The sequence below is a fragment of the Mytilus galloprovincialis genome, chromosome 5 (assembly GCF_965363235.1).
Source record: "Mytilus galloprovincialis chromosome 5, xbMytGall1.hap1.1, whole genome shotgun sequence".
Taxonomy (NCBI): Eukaryota; Metazoa; Mollusca; class Bivalvia; order Mytilida; family Mytilidae; genus Mytilus; species Mytilus galloprovincialis.
The window spans coordinates 18,961,516-18,977,422 of NC_134842.1; the positions used below are offsets into that span (position 1 = coordinate 18,961,516).

At 34.6% G+C, this 15,907-nt stretch overlaps 1 protein-coding gene across 1 annotated transcript in view; it reads right to left on the reverse strand.

Moving 5' to 3' along the window:
• Positions 1 to 327: 327 nt before the first annotated feature.
• LOC143075322 (vacuole membrane protein 1-like) overlaps positions 328 to 15,907 on the reverse strand; it is a 162,074-nt gene continuing 146,494 nt past the window's right edge. The window contains exon 7 of the mRNA XM_076250708.1: positions 328 to 1,321. Coding sequence (XP_076106823.1) covers positions 1,203 to 1,321 — 119 coding nt within the window. The 3' untranslated portion in view covers positions 328 to 1,202. The remainder of the gene's footprint in view (positions 1,322 to 15,907) is intronic.

Below are 15,907 nucleotides of genomic sequence, written 5' to 3' on the forward strand. Positions count from 1 at the left end.
TGTATAAGGTCGTTAAAGTCAGCGTATATATTAAGGATAAGAATAACATTTCTTTTCGGAAGTCTTTGTTAATAAACAAACAAAACAGCAGTTCTGTTGGCAAGGAAGTTATATTTGTAGAAAAAAATTAAATGTAATCAAAAACTTTCAAGAAATTACGAGTAGTTTGTCTGAAATTAAAAATACATAAGGAATATCAAAATTATATGTCAAGTTGGAGTTGACACGTGCTGCAAAAAAAATTGCACTGGTATATAAAAGAAAAACTTGATCAAACTTTTTGTGTTGTTTTATTAGCATAGAAATATAATTATAAGAAATGAATGCCTCTTTTTGTATTTTTTTTTTTTTTTGGTGGTAAAAGGGAAGGGGGATTTTATATTGTTGATCGTGTGCATATTTTTCGAACGAACCGCTTCGTACAAGTTGTGCTTCAGTCGACACTTTTACAACTCAATTAAATTATTAAAAGAAGCATAATTTCTTAATTGAACAATCTGATTCTAAACATGTGATACGCGTTTTAAAACCCTAGACGGCTATATTATAATAATATTTGCATGTACATTTATATTTTATAACTGACTAAGCGGTATGGGCTTTGCTCATTGTTAAAGGCTTACGGGGTGACCTATAGTTATTATTTCTGGGTCATCTGGTCTCCTGTATAGAATTGTCTCATTTCTACATAATGTACATGTTATTTAAACCCGTCCCCTTACATCTATAGTCTTCTTTTTTCTAAAGCCTGCATATATTCTGGGTTTCTTTTTTACGATTGAATGTTGTTAATTGACAGGTAATTTTAAAGAGTTTTAAATATTCTTCCCCACATATGATCAGATCAATGTTTTCGTACTTTATATATGCATGAATATGTACTATGCTTGCTTTCTCAATTAAAATTGTGATGTCACAAAAAATTAATAGCACGAAAAGCCCATGAGATGAGGATATTCTTCAGTTTTAATAAAATTTATTAACTAGTAAATTTAAAATGTTCACTGCTGTGTAGATATTTATAAAACTTCGAAGTAGTGATCAATTTCTTCACTAATTGCGATAATTTCACGTTTCTTTCCCGATCCAATTTCCTATTATTTAGGTACCAAGAAACAACATTTATAAATAGTGCTTTTCTGTGTATTGGTTTTTCTAAAAATAGAATAATCCAAAAATACGCAATTCTACTTTCTATTGATTTACCTTCTTTTCTTCGTATGAGCTTCCTCTGTTAGGAACACCCCTCTTTTGAGGGTAATATGGATAAAAGTCTTTAAGTATGTACACACTCCGTGAATATATATACACTTGCTAAAATCTAAAATAAACTTTAAATAAGTGAGTGATAATTGTCAACAGCCATTATTGTTGTTATTGTTGTGCTGGTAAATTCCTCCGTTGACTTCGGAGCACCCTGTCGTAAACAGGTATAAGGTTACCAAATGAAAAGATTGGTGGTGGTGTTCGGAAAAAGAATCAAATATATCACTAAACGTTCCTTTGTCTAAACTATTGTCTCACACGATATAAAGTTCACAGATTGTTATTATAAGTCGATCCGGCCCAAGTCGATCCGGCCCACGTCGATCCGGCCCCAAGTCGATGCGGCCCCATAATAAAATATGAATAAACTATATTCACTATATGGAGTAATTTGTGACAAAGAACAAATGCACTATATTACCGCAAGGCCGTAGCTACCCTTGAGGCAAGTGAGGAAATTGCCTCACTAAAATTTCGACACTGATTATTTTTTTTATTCAAATATATAAATATAATGGTCATTTTTGTTGTTCTGTCTCAACCTTAATTTCTATAACTTGTCATCCTTCCTTTTAAACTATTCTTCCTGGATATAACTCAACATTTCATTTCTTTATATTCGGGTTTTCGGAATCGGACACAAATTATTCAATTTCAAAGGCGGATTTAGGGGGGGGCAGGGGGCCCCGCCCCCCCTTTTTGGGAAAAAAATTGGTTGCTTATATAGGGAATCACTGAAGCGTGACTGGAGCGGGCCCCCTCTTAGGTCAGTCAGTGGGCCCCCACTTATGAAAATTTCTGGATACGCCATATACGGATTAGCGCTGATAAATGAAACAACACCACTGATAGCACAACCTTTGTCATACATGTAACTTTTAACTGGCTTCTCCATTGTGTCAATCTTTTGAGATTCCCTCCTATGTTACATCCATCAGAGTACCTATGGTATAATGTGTATTACACCCTCCTATGTTATATCCATCAAAGTTCTTATGGTATTATGCGTATTACACCCTCTTATGTTACATCCATCAGAGAACCTTTGGTATTATGTGTATTACACCCTCCTATGTTACATCCATCAGAGTACCTATGATATTATGTGTATTACACTCTCCTATGTTACATCAATCAGAGTACCTATGGTATTATGTGTATTACACCCTCCTATGTTACATCCATCAGAGTACATATGGTATTATGTGTATTATACCCTCCTATGTTACATCCATCAAAGTACCTTTGGTATTATGTGTAGTATACCCTCCTATGTTACATCCATCAGAGTACCTATGGTATTATGTATATTACACTCTCCTATGTTACATCCATCAAAGTACCTATGGTATTATGTGTACTACACTCTCCTATGTTACACCCATCACAGTACCTATGGTATTATGCGTATTACACTCTCCTATGTTACATCCATCAGAGTACCTATGGTATTATGCGTATTACACTCTCATATGTTACATCCATCAGAGTACCTATGGTATTATGCGTATTACACTCTCCTATGTTACATCCATCAGAGTACCTATGGTATTATATGTATTACACCCTCCTACGTTACATCCATCAGAGTACCTATGGTATTATGCGTATTACACCCTCCTATGTTACATCCATCAGAGTACATCAGAATTGGGCGTATGTAAGTTACATTGGTCCCTCAAGTGTTGACCAATATGATCTACAAACATCCAACCCTCGTGAGTACTAATGTATGCAACCATTAAAACTTTGAAAATGCTTTGTCTTCTTGACGTACACATTAACTGTACCACAAGTACTGACCATTATTATCTACAAACATTAACCGAAGTTAATATATGAATAGTGGTTTAGGGCGACCAGAGGTAACCATCGTCAATATATGTGTTTGGTGACCAGAAGTAACCAAAGTGAATGATTGTGTTATGTGAGCATTAATATAAGGTGACCAGAGGTCAACATAGTGAATATATGTACAAGGTGACCAGAGGTAACCAAATTAAATGTGTGTGTTATGTGATCAGAGCATCATTGTAACTGGACCAGAGGTAAACATGGTCAATATGTGTCCAAGGTGAGCAGAGGTAACCTAAGTCAACATATGAAGAGCGGTGTAAGGTGACCAGAGGTAACCTCAGTCAATATTGGTCAGGGGACACATTTATCGTCCATTGATTTTCATTGTCTACGAATATAGTACCTATAGTGCATGTAGTGTGAACAGTGTGTTATTTGCTATATTTTTATACCCTTTCCAAATTTGTTTCTTCATGTTATATACCTCAAATAGCAAGTAGGGGGTGTGAATCTGAACTGTAAAAATATTTGGGTCATGGATTTTGAATTAAAGTAATCACTCCTTTTGTAATAGTATACATGCATATTTGAGTACAGTATTGCATATTGCAATTCAAATGCAACAAGTAATCAACAACAAATAGAAAACTAACGATTAAGTAGAATAAAGATGGAAGGGAAATTATAAGTCAATCTTGACGCATTTCTTGTTGCCTAAAATTTCCTTTTTTCACATAATTATGTTGTTTTTATTTGATTTAAATTTCTGTTATATAATAGTTGTAGAGAATATATTTTGGTTGTGGTTAAGTTAAATATGATCATTTTTCACTTTATCATGTTTTTTCATTACCATATCCTGATTTAATCTGAAATTTGTCGGATTAGTTATGAATGTTCATCCTATCTTTCCACAGTTATTTGATTCAAGTTATTGCCAAACAAATATATCATAAAAATTTCCAAAATAATCTTGACCTCTGAAAAGCAAATGGTTATTCCTTCATCATACTCAAAAATGCACAACCTTTATTTTCTTGGCAGCTTTTGACTATTTTCATTGCTTACTTTATGCAGTTTACAACTTTTTTTATCTAGAATTATTACCAAAGAGGAGGGGCTTGAAAATTTAATAGCTTACCGAACTTCATTAGCTTCTCTTTTTGATGAGGAATTTTTACTAAGCCTAGTAAAGACATCGCTTTTTTCAACAATGTTGCTGAAATCTTCAGCCAAGTCTTTTGCCTCTCCTTCTGAAAAGCCTGAAAATAGGCTGATAGAAGTCTTGATGTTCCTTCTTATTACAATTCCTGGTGAAATGTTTGCCACTGATCTGCTCCTCTGGAAATAAAACAAATAGTACGTTTTCAAACACGTTTTTATCCTTTTTAACTTTTTCTTACCAAAATAATTTGTATGGGAAGATAAAGAATTGAAACAGTGCTGATATACTCACAACAAAGCCAGGAATGACGTCACAAGTAACGTAAAGCTAAAAGGGTACTAATGAATTGATTAATAAATATAATCAATGAAGAAGAAAAAAATATATCGAAACACTGTACCTTGGTGAAATTCCAATATTTAGTTTCCACCTTTTATTTAAATTACAATTTGTTTTAACATGTTTCAATACCTTTATGTGATCTGATATTGTGATTTACCAGTTATATACCCTATACATCAATGTCTGATCTCTGCCTACCTTTGTTGTGATCTGATGTTGTGATTACCAGTTATATACATCAATGATTTTTGCTGCCTTTTTATCTACCGTGTCCTTTGAAAAGACATGATCGCATATGGCTACATGCTATAGATTCGCTTTTTGTATATGTTGTTCGTAAACAAATTTAAACTGCAATGGTGACTGAGGTATAGAAATGTGACAATTTCCGTTTTTTACCGGCAGTCAAACCATTGCTAGAGCGGGTGGTCAATTTGACTGTGTGTGATGATTGAATTCAGAAAGCTAGGAGACGTGAAATCTTATGCCTAATGTTTTGAGATTACCATACAAATCTGTGTATTTTGAATAACCTCTGAAACAACTTTTTGGGTGTCCGTAGATACCCGGGGTAGGTACCCAGTTATAATGCTAAAAGGAGTAGGTCCGGTAAGGACTCATTTTGGCCTCAAATTTCAGTTTCATCTGACGAAAGATTTTGACCATGTTTTAAACACTTAAGTGTCTATTTCACTCAATTCAATTAGTTTATGTGAAAGATTTTAACTGATTAAGTCATTAAAAACGATCCGATTGAAGCTCAAATATGAAAAATCTCTCAAATATGCCAAAAAACGTCACTTTTCAGATGATTTTTGTCAAAAATGAAAGTGGCCGCATCCGTGTTCATCCACAACCTTTATATATGTTATGTATTATCATAAAATACAACTTTCATTGCAATATTAAGGATGAACACGAATGCGGCCACTTTCGTTTTACACGGAAACCGTCTAAAATTTAACTAAAATGATAGAATTTTGAAGATTTCAGTAATTTACCATGACTTAATGGTGATACAACCCTATATATGTGCATTGTATTGTCAAAAACAGCCCATATTTATGTAGCAGAAGCATTCAACTGTCCAATAAATAACTAAAAGTTTACATTTTAACAATTTTGTAAAACTGTTATATTTTTGGGCCAAAAAGGGGCCTTACCGGACCTACTCCTTTTCCCGACCTTCAATGCAGATATATACCTATTGTACTCTTTCGTCCTGATCATACGTGACATACTTGGCACTGGACCTTTCCTACTTAATTGATTAGGATTGTCAGTTTTCCTATCAAAGGTCGGTGGTTTTCTCTGGGCACTCCAGCATCCTCCACTGACAATAATAAAAACTGGCTGCCACGAAATAACCAATGGTATGCCTGGGCGGTGCTGGGGGAAGATGTTCACTCTTATGGGTAGTTGCCTTTATGTTGGTGTTCTAGGCTTTTATGATGATTTATCGTGTTTTCCGCTTAATGAAGCACCTATTTATGTTGGAAAACACATGTTAATGTTAGCCAAGGCCTTTATGATGAAAATGACACCTTGTATAGACCAATAATATGGTCAGTTTGGTCACTAGGGAGAAAAGATCCGGGTTTGGTATGGTCAATATTGGCGTCTGGCTATCCAAATTGAGGGTAGGGTCGATTAAAAAATTGTTGGCCTACGTCCACATATTTTTGTATTATAAATAAAGATTCAGGCATGTAAAAGACACTATAAGCATTTGTTTGGGCTATACCTGTAATATACACAAATGCCTGGGTGGTGCTGGGGGAAGGTTTTTACTCTTATGGGTAGTTGCCTTTATGTTGGTTTTTCTAGGCTTTTATGGTGGTTTATCGTGTTTTACGCTTAATAAAGCACCTATTTATATACAAATACAAATATACAAATATTTTATTGGCACAAACACAATAACAATAATTGGGAAAGGCCCATATTTCAGTGCATTACAACAATGAATACAGCATACTAGTAGTTAAATATATATATAAGAACTCTATTGAAAAGCACATGTTAAAGTTATCCAAGGCCTCTACGATGAAAATGACACCTTGAGATTCATTGCTAGAAAAAGAGACATTTAACGAGTCGTATATATCGGTTTATTAAATATATCTTTTTAACTAAGAAAGTTGGTTTTATATTATTTAACCAAAAATAAAGGTATTTTACACTTAATCTATTTCATAAATAAAAAGCAATATATATATCAGTTTAATTGAGATAGAATGAAATTCAAAACAGTGTGGCTGTGGCCATTGATTGACACATTAAATTCATCCATTGACTGGGACAATTTACGTGAACGTTTGTCTGTAACGACCACTGTTCACGACGTACCTACGATAGACATTTAAACTGTGGGATCACCAAAGGTTTCTTAACGCCTTTAATTATAAAATGATTCGAAAAATTAATCAGGAATAACCTTTATGTTTTGATTTATATAATTGATATAAATCAAGACATCGTGTTATTTCTGATTAATTTTTCGAATTACTTTATTAAGGTGTTGAGAACCTTTGGTGACCCCATAGTTTAAGTGTCTTTAAAAAGTACATAGTGAGCAGTGGTCGTTACATACAAACGTTCACCTAAATTGTCCCAGTCAATGGATGAATTTAATGAGTCAATCAATGGCCACAGCCACACTGTTTTGAACTTCATTCTATATTATATATGATTAAAGACTGTGCACTCTTAAGTTATATGTTTGAAGCAAGCGCATAGGTCATCATATATACATCTTCAAATTTCAAAGTGTCAGCATTTTACAAAAATTAACGCATTTGAGCTCATTTTTGGTGCATCTGAAAGATAATGTAAAAGCCTTTAAGGATAATACCATAATTTAATGAACAAATAAGTTTTTTTCATAGAAAAATATATCGTTAAAGTTTATGTATGCAGCGAAATGCATACTTAAACCCCGTGCCTACTTTGGTGAAATGATGACTTATACGGAATTTATAAATGTATTGGTTGTTCTAAAAATAGAATAATCTAAAAATACGCCCTTGTAACACCTTAGTCTGGCATTTGTGACATCCTAGTCATACACAATCAACTTTATAATACGTACAGACATCATATCTTTATAATAAATGCTCTATTGTATCTATCACACCTTTATATATAATGTCCTATCTAACACCCATGTCATGCCCTTGTAACACCCTAGTCAGGCATTTATGACATTCTAGTCATACACAATCAACTATATAATACATACAGACAACATATCTTTGTAATAATTGTTCTACTGTATCTATCACACCTACATGTATAAGGTCTGCATCTAACACCCCAGTCATGCCCTCATAGCACCCTAGTCAGGCAGTTGGGACATCCTAGTCATACACAATCAACTATATAATACATACAGACAACATATCTTTGCAATAATTGTTCTACTGTATCTATCACACCTACATGTATAAGGTCAACATCTAACACCCCAGTCATGCCCTCATAGCACCCTAGTCAGGCAGTTGGGACATCCTAGTCATACACAATCAACTATACCATACGTACAGACATCATATCTTTGTAATAATTGTTCTATTGTATCTATCACACCTTCATTTTTAATGTCTTCATCTAACACCCCAGTCAAGCCCTTGTAACACCCTAGTCTGGCATTTGTGACATCCTAGTCATACACAATCAACATTATAATACGTACAGACATGATATCTTTGTAATAAATGTTCTATTGTATCTATCACCCGTTTATATATAATGTCCTATCTAACACCCATGTCATGCCCTTGTAACACCCTAGTCTGGCATTTGTGACATCCTAGTCATACACAATCAACTTTATAATACGTACAGACATCATATCTTTATAATAAATGCTCAATTGTATCTATCACACCTTTAAATATAATGTCCTATCTAACACCCATGTCATGCCCTTGTAACACCCTAGTCAGGCATTTATGACATTCTAGTCATACACAATCAACTATATAATACATACAGACAACATATCTTTGTAATAATTGTAATACTGTATCTATCACACCTACATGTATAAGGTCTACATCTAACACCCCAGTCATGCCCTCATAGCACCCTAGTCAGGCAGTTGGTACATCCTAGTCATACACAATCAACTATACCATACGTCCAGACAACATATCTTTGTAATAATTGTTCTTTTGTATCTATCACACCTTCATTTATAATGTCTTCATCTAACACCCCAGTCATGCCCTTGTAACACCCTTGTCTGGCATTTGTGACATCCTAGCCATACACAATCAACTTTATGATACATGCAGACATCATATCTTTGGAAGAATTGTTCTACTGTATCTATCACACCTACATGTATAAGGTCTACATCTAACACCCCAGTCATGCCCTCATAGCACCCTAGTTAGGCATTTGGGACATCCTAGTCATACACAATGAACTATACAATACATACAGACATCATATCTTTGTAATAATTGTTCTATTGTATCTATCACACCTTCATTTTTAATGTCTTCATCTAACACCCTAGTCAAGCCCTTGTAACACCCTAGTCTGGCATTTGTGACATCCTAGTCATACACAATCAACTTTATAATACGTACAGACATGATATCTTTGTAATAAATGTTCTATTGTATCTATCACCCGTTTATATATAATGTCCTATCTAACACCAATGTCATGCCCTTGTAACACCCTAGTCTGGCATTTGTGACATCCTAGTCATACACAATCAACTTTATAATACGTACAGACATCATATCTTTATAATAAATGCTCAATTGTATCTATCACACCTTTATATATAATGTCCTATCTAACACACACGTCATGCCCTTGTAACACCCTAGTCAGGCATTTATGACATTCTAGTCATACACAATCAACTATATAATACATACAGACAACATATCTTTGTAATAATTGTTCTTTTGTATCTATCACACCTTCATTTATAATGTCTTCATCTAACACCCCAGTCATGCCCTTGTAACACCCTTGTCTGGCATTTGTGACATCCTAGCCATACACAATCAACTTTATGATACATGCAGACATCATATCTTTGGAAGAATTGTTCTACTGTATCTATCACACCTACATGTATAAGGTCTACATCTAACACCCCAGTCATGCCCTCATAGCACCCTAGTTAGGCATTTGGGACATCCTAGTCATACACAATGAACTATACAATACATACAGACATCATATCTTTGTAATAATTGTTCTATTGTATCTATCACACCTTCATTTTTAATGTCTTCATCTAACACCCTAGTCAAGCCCTTGTAACACCCTAGTCTGGCATTTGTGACATCCTAGTCATACACAATCAACTTTATAATACGTACAGACATGATATCTTTGTAATAAATGTTCTATTGTATCTATCACCCGTTTATACATAATGTCCTATCTAACACCCATGTCATGCCCTTGTAACACCCTAGTCTGGCATTTGTGACATCCTAGTCATACACAATCAACTTTATAATACGTAAAGACATCATATCTTTATAATAAATGCTCAATTGTATCTATCACACCTTTATATATAATGTCCTATCTAACACACACGTCATGCCCTTGTAACACCCTAGTCAGGCATTTATGACATTCTAGTCATACACAATCAACTATATAATACATACAGACAACATATCTTTGTAATAATTGTTCTACTGTATCTATCACACCTACATGTATAAGGTCTACATCTAACACCCGAGTCATGCCCTCATAGCACCCTAGTCAGGCAGTTGGGACATCCTAGTCATACACAATCAACTATACCATACGTACAGACAACATATCTTTGTAATAATTATTCTATTGTATCTATCACACCTTCATTTATAATGTCTTCATCTAACACCCCAGTCATGCCCTTGTAACACCCTTGTCTGACATTTGTGACATCTTAGCCATACACAATCAACTTTATAATACATACAGACATCATATCTTTGTAATAATTGTTCTACTGTATTTATCACACCTACATGTATAAGGTCTACATCTAACACCCCAGTCATGCCCTCATAGCACCCTAGTTAGGCATTTGGGACATCCTAGTCATACACAATGAACTATACAATACATACAGACATCATATCTTTGTAATAATTGTTCTATTGTATCTATCACACCTTCATTTTTAATGTCTTCATCTAACACCCCAGTGATGCCCTTGTAACACCCTAGTCTGGCATTTGTGACCTCCTAGTCTAGACAATCAACTTTATAATACGTAAAGACATCATATCTTTATAATAAATGCTCTATTGTATCTATCACACCTTTATATATAATGTCCTATCTAACACTCATGTCATGCCCTACTAACACCCTAGTCGGGCATTTGTGACATCCTAGTCATACACAATCAACTTTATAATTCCTGCAGACATCATATCTTTGTAATAATTGTTCTACTGTATCTATCACACCTACATGTATAAGGTCTACATCTAACACCCCAGTCATGCCCTCATTGCACCCTAGTCAAGCAGTTGGGACATCCTAGTCATACACAATCAACTATACCATACGTACAGACATCATATCTTTGTAATAATTGTTCTATTGTATCTATCACACCTTCATGTATAATGTCTTCATCTAACACCCCAGTCATGCCCTTGTAACATCCTAGTCTTGCATTTGTGACATCCTAGTCGTACACAATCAACTTTATAATACATACAAACATCATATCTTTGTAATAATTGCTCTATTGTATCTATCACACCTTTATATATAATGTCATATCTAACACCCATGTCATGTCCTTGTAACACCCTAGTCAGGCATTTGTGACATTCTAGTCATACACATTCAACTATATAATACAAACAGACAACATATCTTTGTAATAATTGTTCTTCTGTATCTATCACACCTTCATTTATAATGTCTTCATCTAACACCCCATTCATGCCCTTGTAACCCCCTTGTCTGGCATTTGTGACATCCTAGCCATACACAATCAACTATATAATACATACAGATATCATATCTTTGTAATAATTGTTCTATTGTATCTATCACACCTTCATTTATAGTGTCCTATCTAACACCCATGTCATGCCCTTGTAACACCCCAGTCTGGCATTTATGACATTCTAGTCATACACCATCAACTATATAATACAAACAGACAACATATCTTTGTAATAATTGTTCTACTGTATCTTTCACACCTACATTTATAAGGTCTACATCTAACACCCCAGTCATGCCCTCATAGCACCCTAGTCAGGCAGTTATGACATCTTAGTCATACACAATCAACTATACAATACATAGCATGCATAGAGACAACATATCTTTGTAATAATTGTTCTATTGTATCTATCACACCTTCATCTAACACCCCAGTCATGCCCTTGTAACATCCTAGTCTGGCATCTGTGACATCCTAGTCATACACAATCAACTTTATAATTCATACAGACATCATATCTTTGTAATAAGAGTTCTATTGTATCTATCACACCTACATATATAAGGTCTACATCTAACACCCCAGTCATGCCCTCATAGCACGCTAGTTAGTCATACACAATCAACTATATAATACATACATACATCATATCTTTGTTATAATTGTTCTTCTGTATCTATCACACCTTCATTTATAATATCTTCATCTAACACCCCATTGATGCCCTTGTAACCCCTTGTCTGGCATTTCTGACATCCCAGCCATACACAATGAACTTGATAATACATACAGACATCATATCTTTGTAATAATTGTTCTATTGTATCTATCACACCTACATATATAAGGTCTACATCTAACACATCATATCTTTGTAATAATTGTTCTATTGTATCTATCACACCTCCATTTATAATGTCTTTATCTAACACCCTAGTCATGCCCTTGTAACACCCTAGTCTGGCATTTGTGACATCCTAGTCATACACAATCAACATTATAATACATACAGACAACATATCTTTGTTATAATTGTTCTTCTGTATCTATCACACCTTCATTTATAATATCTTCATCTAACACCCCATTCATGCCCTTGTAACCCCTTGTCTGGCATTTCTGACATCCCAGCCATACACAATGAACTTTATAATAAATACAGACATCATATCTTTGTAATAATTGTTCTATTGTATCTATCACACCTACATATATAAGGTCTACATCTAACACATCATATCTTTGTAATAATTGTTCTATTGTATCTATCACACCTTCATTTATAATGTCTTCATCTAACACCCTAGTCATGCCCTTGTAACACCCTAGTCTGGCATTTGTGACATCCTAGTCATACACAATCAACATTATAATACATACAGACAACATATCTTTGTAATAATTGTTCTACTGTATCTATCACACCTACATGTATAAGGTCTACATCTAACATCCATGGCATGCCCTTGTAACACCCTAGTCAGGCATTTATGACATTCTAGTAATACACAATCAACTATATAATACATACAGACAGCATATCTTTTTAATAATTGTTCTATTGTATCTATCACACATTCATTTATAATGTCTTCATCTAACACCCCAGTCATGCCCTTGTAACATCCTAGTCTGGCATTTGTGACATCCTAGTCATACACAATCAACTATATAATAAATACAGACATCATGTCTTTGTAATAATTGTTCTATTGTATCTATCACACCTTTATTAATAATGTCTTCTTCTAACACCTCAGTCATGCCCTTGTAACACCCTAGTCAGGCATTTGTGACATCCAAGTCATACACAATCATCTATATAATACATACCTTTATAATAAATGCTCTATTGTATCTACCACACCTTTATATATAATGTCCTATCTAACACCAATGTCATGCCCTTGTAACACCCTAGTCAGGCATTTATGACATTCTAGTCATACACAATCAACTATATAATACATACAGACAACATATCTTTGAAATAATTGTTCTACTGTATCTATCACACCTATATGTATAAGGTCTGCATCTAACACCCCAGTCATGCCCTCATAGCACCCTAGTCAGGCAGTTGGGACATCCTAATCATACACAATCAACTATATAATACATACAGACAACATATCTTTGTAATAATTGTTCTACTGTATCTATAACACCTACATGTATAAGGTCAACATCTAACACCCCAGTCATGCCCTCATAGCACCCTAGTCAGGCAGTTGGGACATCCTAGTCATACACAATCAACTATATAATACATACAGACAACATATCTTTGTAATAATTGTTCTACTGTATCTATCACACCTACATGTATAAGGTCTGCATCTAACACCCCAGTCATGCCCTCATAGCACCCTAGTCAGGCAGTTGGGACATCCTAGTCATACACAATCAACTATATAATACATACAGACAACATATCTTTGTAATAATTGTTCTGCTGTATCTATCACACCTACATGTATAAGGTCAACATCTAACACCCCAGTCATGCCCTCATAGCACCCTAGTCAGGCAGTTGGGACATCCTAGTCATACACAATCAACTACACCATACGTACAGACATCATATCTTTGTAATAATTGTTCTATTGTATCTATCACACCTTCATTTTTAATGTCTTCATCTAACACCCCAGTCAAGCCCTTGTAACACCCTAGTCTGGCATTTGTGCATCCTAGTCATACACAAACAACTTTATAATACGTACAGACATGATATCTTTGTAATAAATGTTCTATTGTATCTATCACCCGTTTATATATAATGTCCTATCTAACACCCATGTCATGCCCTTGTAACATCCTAGTCTGGCATTTGTGACATCCTAGTCATACACAATCAACTTTATAATACGTACAGACATCATATCTTTATAATAAATGCTCTATTGTATCTATCACACCTTTATATATAATGTCCTATCTAACACCCATGTTTTGCCCTTGTAACACCCTAGTCAGGCATTTATGACATTCTAGTCATACACAATCAACTATATAATACATACAGGCAACATATCTTTGTAATAATTGTTCTACTGTATCTATCACACCTACATGTATAAGGTCTACATCTAACACCCCAGTCATGCCCTCATAGCACCCTAGTCAGGCAGTTGGGACATCCTAGTCATACACAATCAACTATACCATACGTCCAGACAACATATCTTTGTAATAATTGTTCTTTTGTATCTATCACACCTTCATTTATAATGTCTTCATCTAACACCCCAGTCATGCCCTTGTAACACCCTTGTCTGGCATTTGTGACATCCTAGCCATACACAATCAACTTTATAATACATGCAGACATCATATCTTTGTAATAATTGTTCTATTGTATCTATCACACCTACATGTATAAGGTCTACATCTAACACCCCAGTCATGCCCTCATATCACCCTAGTTAGGCATTTGTGACATCCTAGTCATACACAATGAACTATACAATACATACAGGCATCATATCTTTGTAATAATTGTTCTATTGTATCTATCACACCTTCATTTTTAATGTCTTCATCTAACACCCTAGTCAAGCCCTTGTAACACCCTAGTCTGGCATTTGTGACATCCTAGTCATACACAATCAACTTTATAATACGTACAGACTTGATATCTTTGTAATAAATGTTCTATTGTATCTATCACCCCTTTATATATAATGTCCTATCTAACACCCATGTCATGCCCTTGTAACACCCTAGTCTGGCATTTGTAACATCCTAGCCATACACAATCAACTTTATAATACATGCAGACATCATATCTTTGTAATAATTGTTCTACTGTATCTATCACACCTATGTGTATAAGGTCTACATCTAATACCCCAGTCATGCCCTCATAGCACCCTAGTTATTCATTTGGGACATCCTAGTCATACACAATGAACTATACAATACATACAGACATCATATCTTTGTAATAATTGTTCTATTGTATCTATCACACCCTAGTCAAGCCCTTGTAACACCCTAGTCAGGCATTTATAACATTCTAGTCATACACAATCAACTGTTTAATACATACAAACAACATATCAATGTAATAATTGTTCAACTGTATCTATCACACCTACATGTATAAGGTCTACATCTAACACCCCAGTCAAGCCCTCATAGCACCCTAGTCAGGCATTTGGGACATACTAGTCGTACACAATCAACTATACAATACATACAGACATCATATCTTTGTAATAATTGTTCTATTGTATCTATCACAACTTCATTTATAATGTCTTCATCTAACACCCCAGTCATGGCCTTGTAACATCCTAGTCTGGCATTTGTGACATCCTAGTCGTACACAATCAACTTTATAATACATACAGACATCATATCTTTGTAATAATTGTTCTATTGTA